Genomic DNA, 18,605 nt, shown 5'->3' with positions numbered 1-18,605 from the left:
GCCAGGCAGAGAGTACAGCACTGCAGGGGTAGGACCAAGCACCTCCTATTAGTCATTTAAAGGATGCACTTAGCTGGGCTGCACATCTTGGCACAAGAGATGCAAATGCAAGCAGACTCTAGTTAAAAAATACATGGGATTAATTTAAAGGGGAAAATGACAAAGCAAGAACAATCTGTACAGAATGATGTTTACTCCACAAAATAATTTTAGGAAAAAACACAGGATGAGTAAAAACAAGTTACAACTTCCAAAATGCAGGTGCAAATTACCAGTCAGTTCACAAAAGGTGGACATGAAACAATTGTTAAGAGGAACAGTAATATCAAGGAAGGGGGGAGTACTTTTAATGCAAAGCATGGGCTCAAAAATCTTGTGGGAATGAAAGTCCCTTCGAGGAATTGTTCTACAGTCACCTAGTGTTGAAGAACTAATCAAAAGTAACTCATTCTTCGAACATGTGTACATTTTGTCATGTGTGCCATCAATTAGCATTTCCAGCAATTTGCAGCGCAAATATAGTGTGAGGTAATAAGTCTAGTTCACATCACTCACCACGAGATGCCCCTTTCCAGCAATTTCTGGGCCATTATTTAATGCTGTTACCCCGGGTTTGGGTTATTATTTGACACAGTTACTCCGGGTTTGGGTTATTATTTGACACGGTTACTCCAGGTTTGGGTTATTATTTGACACGGTTACTCCAGGTTTGGGTTATTATTTGACATTGTTACTCCGGGTTTGGGTTATTATTTGACACGGTTACTCCGGGTTTGGGTTATTATTTGACACGGTTACCCCAGGTTTGGGTTATTATTTGACACAGTTACTCCGGGTTTGGGTTATTATTTGACACGGTTACTCCAGGTTTGGGTTATTATTTGACACGGTTACTCCAGGTTTGGGTTATTATTTGACACGGTTACTCCAGGTTTGGGTTATTATTTGACACGGTTACTCCGGGTTTGGGTTATTATTTGACACGGTTACCCCGGGTTTGGGTTATTATTTGACACGGTTACTCCGGGTTTGGGTTATTATTTGACACGGTTACCCCAGGTTTGGGTTATTATTTGACACAGTTACTCCAGGTTTGGGTTATTATTTGACACGGTTACTCCAGGTTTGGGTTATTATTTGACACAGTTACCCCGGGTTTGGGTTATTATTTGACACAGTTACTCCGGGTTTGGGTTATTATTTGACACTGTTACTCCGGGTTTGGGTTATTATTTGACACGGTTACTCCAGGTTTGGGTTATTTGACACGGTTACTCCAGGTTTGGGTTATTATTTAACAGTGTTACTCCGGATTTGGGTTATTATTTGACACAGTTACCCCGGGTTCGGGTTACTATTTAACGCTGTTACTCCGGATTTGGGTTACTATTTGACATTGTTACTCCGGGTTTGGGTTATTATTTGACCCGGTTACTCCAGGTTTGGGTTATTATTTGACACGGTTACTCCAGGTTTGGGTTATTATTTGACACGGTTACTCCGGGTTTGGGTTATTATTTGACACTGTTACCCCGGGTTTGGGTTATTATTTGACACGGTTTACTCCAGGTTTGGGTTATTATTTGACATTGTTACTCTGGGTTTGGGTTATTATTTGACACGGTTACTCCAGGTTTGGGTTATTATTTGACACGGTTTACTCCAGGTTTGGGTTATTATTTGACACGGTTTACTCCAGGTTTGGGTTATTATTTGACATTGTTACTCTGGGTTTGGGTTATTATTTGACACGGTTACTCCGGGTTTGGGTTATTATTTGACACGGTTACTCCGGGTTTGGGTTATTATTTGACACGGTTACTCCAGGTTTGGGTTATTATTTGACATTGTTACTCTGGGTTTGGGTTATTATTTGACACGGTTTACTCCGGGTTTGGGTTATTATTTGACACGGTTACTCCGGGTTTGGGTTATTATTTGACACGGTTACTCTGGGTTTGGGTTATTTGACACTGTTACCCCGGGTTTGGGTTATTATTTGACACTGTTACCCCGGGTTTGGGTTATTATTTGACACGGTTTACTCCAGGTTTGGGTTATTATTTGACATTGTTACTCTGGGTTTGGGTTATTTGACACGGTTACTCCGGGTTTGGGTTATTTGACACTGTTACCCCGGGTTTGGGTTATTATTTGACACTGTTACCCCGGGTTTGGGTTATTATTTGACACGGTTTACTCCAGGTTTGGGTTATTATTTGACACTGTTACCCCGGGTTTGGGTTATTATTTGACACTGTTACCCCGGGTTTGGGTTATTATTTGACACGGTTTACTCCAGGTTTGGGTTATTATTTGACATTGTTACTCTGGGTTTGGGTTATTTGACACGGTTACTCCGGGTTTGGGTTATTTGACACTGTTACCCCGGGTTTGGGTTATTATTTGACACGGTTACTCCAGGTTTGGGTTATTATTTGACACGGTTTACTCCAGGTTTGGGTTATTATTTGACACGGTTTACTCCAGGTTTGGGTTATTATTTGACATTGTTACTCTGGGTTTGGGTTATTATTTGACACGGTTACTCCGGGTTTGGGTTATTATTTGACACGGTTACTCCGGGTTTGGGTTATTATTTGACACGGTTTACTCCAGGTTTGGGTTATTATTTGACATTGTTACTCTGGGTTTGGGTTATTATTTGACACGGTTACTCCAGGTTTGGGTTATTATTTGACACGGTTACTCCAGGTTTGGGTTATTATTTGACACGGTTACTCCAGGTTTGGGTTATTATTTGACATTGTTACTCTGGGTTTGGGTTATTATTTGACACGGTTTACTCCGGGTTTGGGTTATTATTTGACACGGTTACTCCAGGTTTGGGTTATTATTTGACACGGTTACTCTGGGTTTGGGTTATTATTTGACACAGTTACTCCGGGTTTGGGTTATTATTTGACACGGTTACTCCGGGTTTGGGTTATTATTTGACACGGTTACTCCGGGTTTGGGTTATTTGACACAGTTACCCCAGGTTTGGGTTATTATTTGACACGGTTTACTCCGGGTTTGGGTTATTATTTGACACGGTTACTCCGGGTTTGGGTTATTATTTGACACGGTTACTCCGGGTTTGGGTTATTATTTGACACGGTTACTCCGGGTTTGGGTTATTATTTGACAGTTACCCCGGGTTTGGGTTATTATTTGACATTGTTACTCTGGGTTTGGGTTATTATTTGACACAGTTACTCCGGGTTTGGGTTATTATTTGACACGGTTACTCCGGGTTTGGGTTATTTGACACAGTTACCCCAGGTTTGGGTTATTATTTGACACGGTTTACTCCGGGTTTGGGTTATTATTTGACACGGTTACTCCGGGTTTGGGTTATTATTTGACACGGTTACTCCGGGTTTGGGTTATTATTTGACACGGTTTACTCCAGGTTTGGGTTATTATTTGACACGGTTACTCTGGGTTTGGGTTATTATTTGACACGGTTACTCCGGGTTTGGGTTATTATTTGACACGGTTACTCCGGGTTTGGGTTATTATTTGACAGTTACCCCGGGTTTGGGTTATTATTTGACACGGTTACTCCGGGTTTGGGTTATTATTTGACACGGTTACTCCGATTTGGGCTATTATTTGACACTGTTACCCCGGGTTTGGGTTATTATTTGACACGGTTTACTCCAGGTTTGGGTTATTATTTGACATGGTTACTCTGGGTTTGGGTTATTATTTGACACGGTTACTCCGGGTTTGGGTTATTATTTGACACGGTTTACTCCAGGTTTGGGTTATTATTTCACAGAATCACAGAAACCTCACAGTGCAGATAGAGGCCATTTCGGCCCATCGAGCCTGCACCGACACATATCCCACCCGATCCCCGTAACCCCTACACCAACACATATCCCACCCTATCCCCGTAACCCCACGTATTTAATCCCCCTAACACAAAGGGTCAATTTATCATAGCCAATCAACCTAACCCGCACATCTTTGGACTGTGGGAGGAAACCGGAGCACCCGGAGGAAACCCACGCAAACACGGGGAGAATGTGCAAATTCCACACAGACAGTCGCCCGAGGCCGGATTCGAACCCGGGTCACTGGCGCTGTGAGGCAACAATGCTAACCACTATGCCACCATGCTCCGGGTTTGGGTTACTATTGGACATCTTACTCCGGAGTTACTTTTAGCAGTGCTGTTACCTTGGGGTTCGCCTCCTTGGCCCGATACTGGTGTTTGGAGAAATGCTCGATCAGCTCTCCGATCTCCTCGCTCCGGCCGCCCAACCCAGGCCCAGGCCCAGGCCCGGCCAGATTGGCCTCCCACATCTCGCAGCCCTCACTCCACTCCCCGATCCGCACAGCCTCCACCGGCTTCTCCCTGTAGTGCACCGCCGGGGCTGCAGCCCATGGCCCAGCCGCCGCCGCCGAACCGGCCCCGGCCTTCCCCGCGGCTCTTGCCGCCCAGCAAACCAGACGCTTCCCGGGGACCACGGGCCCGGCGCCCGGCCTCCGAGTGCGCTCCCCGCGACGTATGCTGACAGTAAAGGTGCGCGGCCGGTCAGGCTTTTTCCTTTCTTTTTCCTCCCCGCGGACTCGCAGCGCTCACACTCGGCAGCAGCGACTCAGTTACAGGCCCGACTGCAAACCCAGGAAACACCGCCTGATAGCCATCGTCATGGGATACCGGCCCGACCTCTCACCCCGCCATCGTCATGGGATGCCGGCCTGACCTCTCACCCCGCCATCGTCATCAATTCCCAGACCCAACACGCCCCCCTCATGCAGTGTTGCCAACCCTCCCGGATTCCTCCCGGATTCCCCCTGGAGTCTCCCGGAATGGAAGATTCAAATCCAGGACACTGCTGCAAGCAACTGGGGGAGAAAAGTCATTGGGGCTGCTTTCATTTTTTTTAATTTTCTTTGAACACTTTCATTTAATAATTCTAAAAATGATTAGACACAGGAAAAATAATGTTTGGCTAACAGTCGAGTATCAAAGAAAAAAAAGAAAGACTTGCATTTCTATAGCGGCCTTTCACGACCACCGACTGTTGTGTCTGTACCTGTGCCGTTATACTTAAACATAATTAGTGCTCAGAACCCCGAGATTGCAAACACGATGCTTCTTTATTCAAAAGGAAAGTTCTGGAGAAAGTACAGAACAAAAGAGAACAAACCCACCCATTCATCTGCTGTGACAGCGCCACCGCAGGTGGGAGGAGAACACATAATACATAACATATTCACACAGAATCACAGAAACCCCACAGTGCAGATAGAGGCCATTTCGGCCCATCGAGCCTGCACCGACACATATCCCACCCGATCCCCGTAACCCCTACACCAACACATATCCCACCCTATCCCCGTAACCCCACGTATTTAATCCCCCTAACACTAAGGGTCAATTTATCATAGCCAATCAACCTAACCCGCACATCTTTGGACTGTAGGAGGAAACCGGAGCACCCGGAGGAAACCCACGCAAACACGGGGAGAATGTGCAAACTCCACACAGACAGTCGCCCGAGGCTGGATTCGAACCCGGGTCCCTGGCGCTGTGAGGCAACAGTGCTAACCACTATCCTCCACTCTTAAATGAAATGTCCACATTATTCCTCAACAGCTAAGTTACTTTCAATGCACTCAACTAACCAAGGGTAGGGGTAGACTGCCTCAAACCCTGACTTTACCCTGGGGTTTATTCTGCCCCACTTTTGTGGGGAAGTCGCTAAGCCTACAGATCCAAGCGTCTTGGAGGCCGCCGCTCTCTGACAGGATACCGGCGGTCATCGCTGGCTTCCACAGCAGTAGGCATTGACACAGGCCTGGATGGAGAAGGTGCCTGTGTCAGTCGAAAGTCAGGAGTTTGCACAGGTGGAACAGTCTCTTTGACTTCCTGTGTTGGAGAAGAGCACTGTGGCGAAGGATGCTGGTTTGCGGTATCATCCGGAAACAGTTCAGGCCAACCAGCCGTTGGAGCCTCTGTGGCTGTCTCTGCTCCTAGCAACAGTTGATCAGTGTGTCTTCTCCAGACGACGTCCTCAGCAGTCTCAACCGTGTAAGACACAGGACCCGTCTGCGCAATCACCGTAGCAGGAACCCATTTCGGTCCAGTGTTGTAGTTTCGAGCTGGGACGTGCTCTCTGGGATGAAACCGTCTCTCCTTGGCTCTTTTCTCTCTTTCAATTTGAGCTTGTTGTTGACGTTGGACAACCTGCTCTGCCCTTGGAGGTTTGAGTAAGTCAAAACTTGTCTGCAAATGCCTCTTCATCATGAGCGAAGCGGGGGAAGTTTTGGTTGTGGCATGCGGCTCGTTCCTGTAGGACAACAGGAAGCTGTTCAGACGTTGGTGGATTGAGCCCTGACCTGGCGATGCCTTCAAGGCGTGCTTCAAAGTTTGCACGAACCTTTCTGCCAGGCCGTTAGTAGAGGGATGGTAGGGCGCAGACCTGATGTGTTGGACACCATTCACTTGCAGGAAGGTTGAAAACTCCTGTGACACAAATTGTGGACTGTTGTCACTTACGAGTTGTTCCGGTGAGCCATAACGGCTGAACATCTCACCAAGTTTCTCAATTGTTTTCTCTGCCGTGGTAGACCTCATCACAGTGACCTCCGGCCACTTGCTACGAGCATCCACAACCACCATAAACATCTTCTAATAAGAACATAAGAACATAAGAAATAGGAGCAGGAGTAGGCCAATCGGCCCCTCGAGCCTGCTCCGCCAATCAATAAGATCATGGCTGATCTGATCCTAACCGCCAATCCACTATCACAGAACCATCTCCTGAATCTAACAGAATTAGACACACGAAATAGGAGCAGGATCAGGCTACACGAACCCTGGGCCCGCTCCGCTACCCACAGGGCCATGACCGATCCGAACCTAGACTCATGTCCAAATTCCTGCCCGCTCCCCGTAACCCTTAATTCCCTTTACTTCTAGGAAACTGTCTATTTCTGTTTTAAATTTATGTAATGATGTAGCTTCTACAGCTTTTTGGGGCAGCATATTCCATGGACCTACCACCCTCTGAGTGAAGTAGTTCCTCCTCATCTCAGTTTTGAAAGAGCAGCCCCTTATTCTAAGACTATGCCCCCTAGTTCTAGTTTCACCCATCATCGGGAACATCTTCCCCGCATCCACCCGATCCAACCCCTTCACAATCTTATATGTTTCAATAAGACCGCCTCTCATTCTTCTGAACTCCAATGAGTAGAGTCCCAATCTACTCAACCTCTCCTCAAATGTCCATCCCCTCATCCCCAGGATTAACCGAGTGAACCTTCTTTGTACTGACTCGAGAGCAAGTATGTCCTTTCTTAAGTATGGACACCAAAACTGTACGCAGTATTCCAGGTGCGGTCTCACCAATACCTTGTACAACTGAAGCAATACCTCCCTATTTTTATATTCTATCCCCCTAGCAATGAAAGCCAACATTCCATTGGCCTTCTTAATCACTTGCTGCACCTGCATACTAACCTTTTGAGTTTCGTGCACCAGGACCCCCAGATCCCTTTGTACTTCAGTACTTTCCAGTTTCTTGCCATTAAGATAATAACGTGCTCTACGATTTTTCCTGCCAAAGTGCATAACCTCACACTTTCCAGTATTGTATTCCATCTGCCAAATCTCTGCCCACTTACTTAGCCTGTCTATGTCCCCTTGCAGGTTTTTTATGTCCTCCTCACTCACTACTTTCCCTCCCATCTTAGTATCATCTGCAAACTTTGATATGTTACACTCGGTCCCCTCCTCCAAATCATTAATATAGATTGTAAAGATTTGGGGACCCAGCACTGACCCCTGCGGAACACCACTAGTTACTGATTGCCAGTCTGAGAATGAACCATTTATCCCAACTCTCTGCCTTCTGTTAGATAGCCAATCCTCTATCCATGCCAGAATATTACCCCCAATCCCGTGATTTTTTATCTTAAGCAATAATCTTTTGTGTGGCACCTTGTCAAATGCCTTTTGGAAGTCTAAATACACTACGTCCACTGGTTCCCCTTTATCCACCCTATATGTTACTTCCTCAAAGAACTCCAGCAAATTTGTCAAACATGACTTCCCCTTCATAAAACCATGCTGACTTTGTCCTATTAAATTATGATTATCCAAATGTCCTGTTACTGTCTCCTTAATAATGGACTCCAAAATTTTACCTACCACAGATGTTAGGCTAACCGGTCTATAGTTTCCAGCCTTCTGTCTACTGCCCTTTTTAAATAAGGGTGTTACATTAGCAGTTTTCCAGTCTGCCAGGACCTTTGCCGAGTCTAGGGAGTTTTGGAAAATTATTACCAATGCATCCACAATCCCTACCGCCACTTCCGTCAAGACCCTAGGATGTAAGCCATCAGGTCCAGGTGATTTATCCGCCTTGAGTCCCATTATTTTACCGAGTACCACTTCCTCAGTGATTTTGATCGTGTTTAGCTCCTCCCCCCCTTTAGCCCCCTGTTTGTCCAGTGTTGGGATATTCTTAGTGTCTTCTACTGTAAAGACTGATATAAAATATTCATTCAGTGTTTTTGCCATCTCCATATTTCCCACCATTAATTTCCCGGTCTCATCCTCTAAGGGACCAACATTTACTTTAGCCACCCTTTTTCTTTTTATATAACTTTCAAAACTCTTACTATCTGTTTTTATATTTTTTGCTAATTTAATTTCATAATCTATCTTCCCTTTCTTAATCAATCTTTTTGTTATTTTTTGCTGTCTTTTAAAGTTTTCCCAATCCTCTATCCTCCCACTAGATTTGGCTACCTTATATGCCCTTGTTTTTAGTCGAATACTATCCTTAATTTCTTTACTTAGCCATGGATGGCTGTCTTTTCTTTTACACCCTTTTCTTCTCAGTGGAATATATATTTTTTGGAAGTTGTAAAATAACTCCTTAAATGTACACCACTGATCATGTATCGTCTTACCCTTTAATCTATTTTCCCAATCCACTCTACTCAATTCCGCTCTCATACCTTCATAGTCTCCTTTATTCAAGCTTAGCACGCTTGTTTGAGATCCAACCTTCTCACCCTCTAATTGAATATGGAATTCAACCATGTTATGGTCACTCATTCCAAGGGGATCCTTTACTAGGACATTTTTAATTAATCCTGTCTCATTACACAGGACCAGATCTAAGGTTGCTTGCCCCCTGGTCGGTTCAGTTACATACTGCTCAAGAAACCCATCCCTAATACACTCAATGAATTCATCCTCAAGGCAGCCCTACCCAATTTGATTTGTCCAATTAATATGATAGTTAAAATCCCCCATAATTATAGATGTTCCCTGATTACAAGCCTCAACTATTTCCTGATTGATACTCCATCCAACAGAGTTGCCACTGTTCGGATGCCTATAGACTACGCCCACTAGTGTTTTTTTCCCCTTATTAATCCTTACCTCCACCCAAACTGTTTCATTATCCTGATCTTTTGCCCCAATATCATTTCTCTGTATTACAGTGATTCCTTCCTTTATTAACATAGCCACCCCACCTCCCCTTCCTTCCTGCCTGTCCTTCCTGATCGTTAAATAACCTTCTCTTCGAAAGGACTGGCGAAGTCCACATGTACGTGCTGCCACACTTCTTCAGGCCAATCCCAGGGGTGTAGGGTTGCTAGCTGTGGAACATTCTGGACCCTTTGACACAGGGAACATGTTTTGGCTTTCTCCTCAATATTTCCATCGAGACCTGGCCACCAGAAGTAGCTTCTTGCCATTTCCTTCATCCGAACCATCCCACTGTGGCCTGTATGAAGTTGTTGCAGTACAGGTTCCCTCAGAGGTGGCGGAATGATGACACGGTATCCCCAGAGAAGACAACCTGCCTGGACGGAGAGCTCATTTCTTTTTGAAACGTAAGGTTTCAAACTAGGAGAATCTCCTGTAGCTCTCCCTCGAATGACATCATCCATTACCTCAGACAGGACTGGATTGTTGCGGGTGTGCCTTCGCACCTGAGCTGCAATGACAGGCGCTCCCTCCACTTGTCTGAAGTAGAAGATGTCTATCTGATGAGGCTCTGGGGGAGTAACAGGCAAGGGCAGCCTCGAGAGACCGTCTGCATTGCCGTGCAAGTCTGATTTGCGATATTTGATGTCGTATGTGTGTCCCGACAACAGTAAAGCCCACCTTTGCATCCTGCTTGCAGCAAGAGACGGAATTCCGGTGTGGGGCCCGAAGATTGAAGTCAATGGACGGTGGTCCGTCAGGAGTGTGAACCTTCTCCCAAACAGGTACTGATGAAATTTTCGAATTCCAAAAACGATTCCCAAGTCCTTGCGCTCAATCTGTGCATAGTTACTCTCGGCCTTGTTCAAGGTGCGTGATGCGAAGGCAATAGGTTTCTCTTCACCAGAAGGCATGATGTGGGATATGACTGCTCCCACACCATATGGTGATGCATCACATGCTAGCTGCACGGGTAGCATTGGGTCAAAGTGTGTCAGGACCTCTGACTTCAGCAATGCTTTCTTTGCTTAGGCGAAAGCTTCGTTGCACAGTTCAGTCCATTTCCATGTTTTGCCTTGACATAGGAACTGATGTAGCGGCTTCAGCAATGTTGCTAAGTCTGGAATAAACTTTCCATAGTAGTTAAGTAGCCCCAGGAATGAATGTAACTGGCTCACATTCTGGGGTGCTGGGGCCTCCACGATCGCCTTGACCTTTGACGGCGCCTTGTGCGGGCCGGTAGCGTCAATCATATGCCCCAGGTACTCAACTGAAGACTGAAAGAATTCACATTTGCCTTTATGAACTCTGAGTCCGTACTCTTTCAGTCGTTGTAGTGTCGCATCCAAGTTCAGAAGATGATCCTCCTCATTTGTCCCAGTGACAAGGATGTCGTCCAGGTTGCACTGGACTCCTGGCAGTCCACTCAAAATCTGATCCATTGCCCTTTGGAATAGAGCAGGGGCTGACGTAATTCCAAACGGAAGGCGGCAGTACTTGGATAGCCCCTTGTGTGTCACAATTGTCAGCAGCTCCTTTGATTTGTCATCGACATGCATTTGTAGATAAGCCTGGCATAAGTCTATTTTGCTGAACTTTTGCCCTCCGGCCAGGCCCGTAAAAAGATCATCAATGAGGGGAAGAGGGTACTGTTCCGCAGACAGCACCGGGTTAATAGTCACTTTAAAATCCCCGCAGATTCGAACAGATCCATCCTTTTTCAGGACAGGAACAATGGGTGTGGCCCATTTGCTCACGCTCACAGGCTCCAGGACTCCATTCTCAACTAAGGCCTCCAAGTTAGCCTCAACTTTTGGCCTAATTGCATAGGGTACAGGTCGGGCTTTGTGAAACTTCGGCTTGCTGTCAGGTTTAATGTCCAGTCTCACACTGATCTTTTTCATGCTTCCAAGTTCACCATTGAAGAGTTCTGCATGTTTGTTTAAAACTGCAGTCAGACCTGACTCCCCTTTTGACATCATGCGGACTGCAGGCCAGTCCAGCGTGATTTTCTCTAGCCATGCACGTTCCAGTAGAGATGGGTAATTTCCCTTTACCACATATAGTGACAGTTTCGCAGTCTGTCCGTTCAATTTAACTGTCACCTCAATGGCGCCTCTCATGGCCACAGGTTCGCCGGTATACGTCTTTAGCACAATGTTTGTTGGCTAAAGGGTAAGGTGCTTTAGCATTTTGTTGTAGACAGTGTCTGAAACAAGGGACACAGCCGCGCCTGTGTCCACCTCCATCCGCACTGATTGTCCCTCCACCAGTAGTGACACCCAGTAGCCATTTGGACCACTTGCAACCGTCAGTATGGGCACCTCTTCCTCCTCAGAGGTGTCGCTCCCCTCTGTTTTGCTTGTTCCATCATGCTGCACTGAATGAACACTCTTTTTCTTCTCTTGTCCAAATACAGACATTTTGTTTTCATGCTTCCCAGCTCTGTCTGTTCTTTTTTTACCTCTACAAGTACGTTCAATGTGACCCTTTTTGCCACAGTTTTGGCATTCCAGCTCCGTACACCAGCAGTCATTAGCATGATGGCCCGTTTTTCCACAACGGTAACATGTGCTGTTCCACGCACCTTTAGGCTCAGACAACACCTTGTGAACTCTCCCTGTTGAACTAAACTGATGAGCCTCCTTTTCCACCATCTCCATGGAGACACTAACTTCAATGGCCTTTTCAAGAGTAAGGTTGTCCTCAGTAAGAAGGCGCTTCTGTGTGGCTGCACTTTGCAGACCACACACAAGTCTGTCTCTAATGGTGTCATTCAGCACCTCCTTGAACTCGCAGTGTTCTGACAACCTTTTCAAAGCAGCAATAAACATAGCCACTGTTTCCCCCTCCTCTTGATTCCGTTTGTGAAATCTAAATCTCTCAGCAATAACCAGAGGTTTTGGTGAAAAATGTGCTCCAAGAATTTCCACTAGTTGTTTATATGTTTTGGTTCCTGGCTTAACTGGCTGTACAAGGCTGCGCAGTAAATTGACTGTCTTTGCTCCCATTATACTCAAAAAGGTAGGCACGACCTTATCATTTGCCACCGCATTCGCCAAAACAAAATAGTCAAAACGTTCCGTATAAGCGCTCCATTGCTCAACATTTTCATCAAAATCACAGATGTTTACGAATATAGTAGCTATCTCACGTTTCAAATTTTAATTTCTGTTTACTCACTGCAGCCGTAACGTTAATGTAATGCTGCAATCTCTGTTCCGAGTGTTTTGTAGTCGAAAACAAGAAATTTCCCACAACGCAGATTCATCCGATCCTCGTCGCCACTTTGTTGTGTCTGTACCTGTGCCGTTATACTTAAACACAATTAGTGCTCAGAACCCCGAGATTGCAAACATGATGCTTCTTTATTCAAAAGGAAAGTTCCGGAGAAAGTACAGAACAAAAGAGAACAAACCCAACCATTCATCTGCTGTGACAGCGCCACCGCAGGTGGGAGGAGAACACATAATACATAACACCGACGTCCCAAAGCGCTTTACGGCCAATGAAGTACTTTCTGAAGTGTAGTCACTGTTGTAATGTAGGAAACACGGCAGCCAATTTGAGCACAGCAAGCTCCCAAAACAGCAATGTGATAATGACCAGATAATCTGTTTTAGTGATGTTGATTGAGGGATAAATGTTGGTCAGGACACCGGGGATAACTCCCCTGCTCTTCTTTGAAATAGTGCAATAGCATCTTTTATGTCCAACCTGAGAAGGCAGACTCGGTTTACTGTCTCATCTGAAAGACGGCACCTCCGACAGTGCAGCACTCCCTCAGTACTACACTGGAGTGTCGGCCTGAATTTTTGTGCTGAAGTCACTGGACCTTCTTGACTCAGAGACGAGGGTGCTACCAACTGAGCCACAGCTGACACAGGGAAAATGCTCTTTGACTAACAGTCAAGAATCATACATTCTGTAACAAAGGATCTCTTCACTTTTGTAAAAAAAAAACACCAGTATTGACAACACCACCGTCTCATAAATCAAGAGACAAACTCTTAAAAATCATGAAGTTTGGTATAGAAATCATGAGTTGCTATATTTTTCAAACATAAACCAATGTAGATTGACAGTTGGTTTGTAAACCTCATTAGTGGTTTATTTAATCTCTTAACAGGTCACAGCTCTTTACAAAAACGATATTACTGCATCTGAAAATGCTTTGCAAAAAATGTTCTTAATACCCTAACTGTTATCACCATGTTGCTCTGGTTGAGTACGCCTCTTGAGTTTCAGGTGGGTGATTTTTCAATATCAGGTAAGTGCAAAATTATTGTATTCTAAACAAAAATTAAGACTTAGTAATGCTCGGTTTTTCAAACACTCAGCGAGGCGTGTGACAGTGCTAATGATATTGATGTGGGGTCTGACAGTGGGTGATATTTGGGCTCAGGCTGCTGTGGGGTCGGTACACAGGCCTGTCCCTGGAGTGATAGCCACAGTCCCGCTCCGCAGCTCACTGTCTGCCCCATAACAACAACAACAACTTGTATTTATATAGCGCATTTAACGTGGTTAAAACATCCCAAGGCGCTGCACAGGAGTATTTTAAGACAAAAAATTTGACTCCGATCCACATAAGGGTAAATTAGGTCAGGTGACCAAAAGCTTGGTCAAAGAGGTAGGTTTTAAGGAGCATCTTAAAGAAGGAAAGAGAGGTAGCGAGGCGGACAGGTTTAGGCAGGGAATTCCAGAGTTTAGGGCCTTGGCAGCTGAAGGCATGGCCGCCAATGGTGGAGCGATTAAAATCAGGGATGCTCAGGAGGCCAGAATTAGAGGAGCACAGAGATCTCAGAAGGTTGTAGGGCTGGAGAAGTTTAGAGATAGGGAGGGGCAAGACCATGGAGGGATATGAAAACAAGGATGAGAATTTTAAAATCAAGGCATTGTATAACCGGGAGCCAATGTAGGTCAGCTAATATCAATTAGTCACAACTTTCCAGTTGCCGTGGGAAGGCGACGCGCCCTGAGGATGGACGTGTCGGGTGACCAATGGCGGGAACGCGGGGGCGAGGAGGTCAGGTGATGAAGCCTCCTGGAATACTTCCAACCGGAGTTGGCAACCTTATCCCCCTATCATTAATGAATTATGGCAGGAAAAGAACAAACGGGAGAGGCCGAAGTATTTTGCTTTTGTTTTACTGAAATATCTCAACTTGCTGGAAATGAGGCTCCACCTGTTTATTTTTAAAAACGTAGTCCCACACACACACACCCAGTCCTGTCATCACCACTCTTCCCTCTCATCGCAGGGGCAGCAGCAACAACCAACAAAAGGTATTCATTTAGTTCCTTCCTCCCCCTTCCTCAGCCTTTTCTATGCCAGAGCAAAAAAGGAAAGTCCAACTGGACAGACAGTCAGTCCTCAAAGTCCAGAAAAAAGTAGTGCTTAGATAGTGATTAAATAGAGGAACTTCTCCTCTATCCCTTTGCTCCTTCTCTTCCCACACTCCCACTTGAGGCCTTTGTTTATTCTACACAGATGTTCGCAATAACTTCTTTCTGCCTCCTCAGTAGCATTGAGGCAGCTCATTACTCCAGTTGAAATTTGCACCAGTTGGATCGGTGTAAAATTCCTGAGGGCCTGAATGTTTAATATGTACCTACAGCTTTTTTCATATCCTGCCCTTATTTGCAAAGATCAGATTTGCTGAGATCGCGGGAAAGGCTTTACTTACTTGACAGTACAAGCATGGTGCCGGGTGCCAAAAGCCATTAGCAGGCTGCAATTCTCGAACATTAAAGCACCAACTTGTCATCCTGTCGGAGTTGCTGTGATGCCTCCACATATTGCGATGAAAATGAAATTTTGCACAAAATTGCTGACAGTCTCGAAAGCTGTTCAAAGGAGCTCCTCACATTTCCTTGAGCAGGTGCCTGTGTGAGAGGGAAGAGATTAAAGCCTGCTGAAAAGCACCTCCTGAGGCAGGAGAGGGAAAAAAAATCTTCAGAGGCCATCTAGGACTTTGTTAACAAGCCTATCATTGGCAGGATATGTTTTTTTAAATTTGTGATAGTTGCTTTGCTTTGCTGTAAGTTGCAATAGTTTGCTTTTTAAAATTACTTTTCCTTAGGGGAAAAATTTGGTTGGTTAGTGCCTCCGGGGGCGCTAACAGGGCGCTAGGAACTTAGCGCCCTAGCGCGGCGATTTTAGCGCCGCTCGTGAAATTGACCAGTCGTTTTGCGGTGGCACTAAACACTACCACCACGATCTCCTGCGCCCACAGGTCATGACGTCAGTCAAGCGTGCAACGCCCCGGTAGCGCCCCAGACCGGATATTGAGTCACGCCCTCTGCCTTAGTGCCTGCCGCTAGGAATGACAGGTAGAGGGGAATGTTTTCAAGTCGGGAAGAGGCTGGGGACGCGCCATTTAAAGGCGGGCACTTCCTGCCTTTTCTTGTCGGCAAACCTTTTGGTTTTAACGCTGTCCTAAGGGGTTTTGGCCCTCAGCACCACTTTTGTGGTTCCTAAGCGCCGAGCTCTTTCCCTGGGCCTATCCTTTAGTGCTTCCAACACAATTGCTTTTGAGGTCTCTTCAGGCCGAGATTCAAGGCTGCAATGAGCAGGGAGTTGCTGGCCAGCAAGATGGCCCCTCCCCTTTAAGAACTGGACGACACCAGTCTGTCTGGCTTCCATGCTAATTGGCATCGCCTGAGCTTCAGTAGCGTTCTGAGGTAGTGCCTCACTCCCTGACATTTGCGCCTTAAGAGAGGTGTGTAGCGCCTGATTTAGCGCTCAAATCACCTCCAGGGGCGATAGAGGTGAATTTTGCTGTCGGAGGCGATAATTAGCAGCAGGCGCTAAACTTTGCGCCCGGCCAATATTAGCGCCCCAAAATGGGCAATACCCAATTTCCCCCCCCTTGTCTTTTCCAGGTTTGTTTTCGTTTCTGTAGATTGTTTTATACAGAAAAATACAGAAATCAGAAGACAGACGTGATTCCCCTTATGAATCCCCTCATCTCCAGGGACTCGTTCGAAAAACTACGCAGTACAGGAAACTCTTTGGTATCCGGCACCGACGGGACCGGCGTGTTGCCGGTTGATCAAAAATTCCGGATGACGGAGAGGGTTGTCTACCGAGGCTATTTTTAACAAAGAAAAATTAAAAAAATCAAGAAATGTGCAGTATACAGTAATTGGGTACTCACCTACAGAATGTTGTGTTAAATGGATGGTGGAAGATGCTTGATTAAGTACAGTACTGCCAGTTGAGGGTAATGCAATGCAGTGACTATCAGCAGCGTGGGAGACACACAGTAACCCTGTAAAATGGGGGATCAGAAGAGACTACCAGCAGCGCGGGAGAGTCAGACTCCTGCTACAGGGGTATTGAGGTGTTCCGACTTCCGACAGCCCCAAGAAGCCAAGTAGTGGCAGTTTGGAAAACTACCCCCACTGACTAACTCGGCCACTGCAGGAGACCCAGACTCGGACTCGGCAACATTACCGGTTACTGAGGTGTTGTTTTCGGAGTGAGAATTTTGCCGGTTAATAGAGAATTCTGGATATTTAGGTGCCGTTTAAACGAGAGTTTCCTGTAGATGGGAAATCTGTAAGTGACCTCTTCTCTGTTATGGTGTTATTATGTCAGCTGAGCACGGACTGTAGTGGTTATGTTACTGGACTAGTAATCTAGAGGCCTGGACTAATAATCCCGAGAACGCGAGTTCAAATCCCACCATGGCAGTTTGAGAATTTGAATTTATAAAATCTGGAAATAAAAAGCTGGTATCAGTGAAAGTGACCATGAAACTGTTGGATTTTTGTAAAAACCCAAATGGTTCACTGAAGGGAAGGGAACCTGCCATTAAAAACAGAAAATGCTGGAAATACTCAACAGGTCAGGCAGCACCTGTGGAGAGAGAAACAGAGGGGGCGATATTCCCAGCCCCGAGGAGGTGGGTTTAGAGGCGGGACAGTTGGGAAAAACACGGAAATTGAGGGCGGGTTCAGAACCTGCCTCCGCACAATTTTGCCGGAGGTGGGTTTGATGGGTGCGATTCAGTCCCACCTCCATCAGTCGGGAGAGGTAGTTAAGACCCTTAACAAGTGGTTAAGGGCCTCTATAATCCTATTTTGCCAGGCCTTTGTTATTTTACCACATTTTCAGCGTGTTGCATGGCCCTCCTAAACCACGCCAGTTAATCCTGGCGGGTTGACAAGTGGGTGGCCTCCTCACAGCTGCAGCACCACCATTAAAATGGAGCTTTCATCAGGGATCAGTTGCAGGTGGCAGAATTTTTGTTGCACAGGTCTTTCAGCACTTTTAACAGGCCTACCGAAGTCAGAGGTGCTGCAGCTTCTATCTCTCAACTGTGGGACCTCCTTGGAAAACCCTCTCCCCGCTTGGACTGAGCGCTTCCCCAACGTGGTAACTGCCAGCAGCATGGGAACCGTTTATTTCCTTTCAACATGGACCTCAGATTCGGATGAGGAGCAGACATGGCAGCAGCAGAAACAGGCAGCTCAGCAGCAACAGCAGCAGGAGCGCCAACATCCTGCTCACCCATCTGATGGTGCACAGGGCAGAAGGCGCCAGCGCATGGAAGCACGTCGCCGCAGGAGTTACCCCCCTCTCAGGGTTTACAGACAGAGGTTGAGCTACCTCAACATGTGCCAAAGGAGGCTGAGAGTTTCGCGAGAGGTTGTCGGAGACATCTGCGCACTGCTGAAACCAAACCTGGAGCCCAGAGGAGTGAATCATAGAATCATAGAAAGTTACAGCACGGAAGGAGGCCATTTCGGCCCATCGTGTCCGCGCCGACCAACAAAGAGCTAGCCAGCCTAATCCCACTTCCCAGCTCTTGGTCCGTAGCCCTGCAGGTTAGAGCATCCCAAGTGCACATCCAAGTACTTTTTAAATGTGGTTAGGGTTCCTGCCTCTACCACCCTTTCAGGCAGTGAGTTCCAGACCCCCACAACCCTCTGGGTGAAGAAATTTCCCCTCAAATCTCCTCTAAACCTTCCACCAATTATTTTAAATCTGTGCCCCCTGGTTTTTGACGCCCCTGCTAAGGGAAATAGATTCTTTCTATCCACTTTATCTATGCCCCTCATAATTTTATACACCTCAATAAGGCCTCCCTTCAGCCTCCTCTGTTCCAGGGAAAACAGACCCAGC

The 18,605-nt window shown here is 46.2% G+C and overlaps 1 protein-coding gene across 4 annotated transcripts in view; it reads right to left on the bottom strand.

The window, feature by feature from the left end:
* mtmr14 (myotubularin related protein 14) overlaps window positions 1-4,711 on the bottom strand; it is a 102,926-nt gene extending 98,215 nt beyond the window's left edge. For all 4 annotated transcript variants that reach the window (XM_086001943.1, XM_086001946.1, XM_086001945.1 and 1 more), the window contains exon 1: window positions 4,192-4,711. In XM_086001943.1, coding sequence (XP_085858069.1) covers window positions 4,192-4,317 — 126 coding nt within the window. In that variant the 5' untranslated portion in view covers window positions 4,318-4,711. The remainder of the gene's footprint in view (window positions 1-4,191) is intronic.
* Window positions 4,712-18,605: the final 13,894 nt, after the last annotated feature.

The sequence above is a fragment of the Somniosus microcephalus genome, chromosome 11 (assembly GCF_052327205.1).
Source record: "Somniosus microcephalus isolate GS21.2 chromosome 11, FLI_Smic_1.0, whole genome shotgun sequence".
Classification (NCBI taxonomy): Eukaryota; Metazoa; Chordata; class Chondrichthyes; order Squaliformes; family Somniosidae; genus Somniosus; species Somniosus microcephalus.
This window is presented reverse-complemented; position numbering and strand designations above follow the sequence as displayed.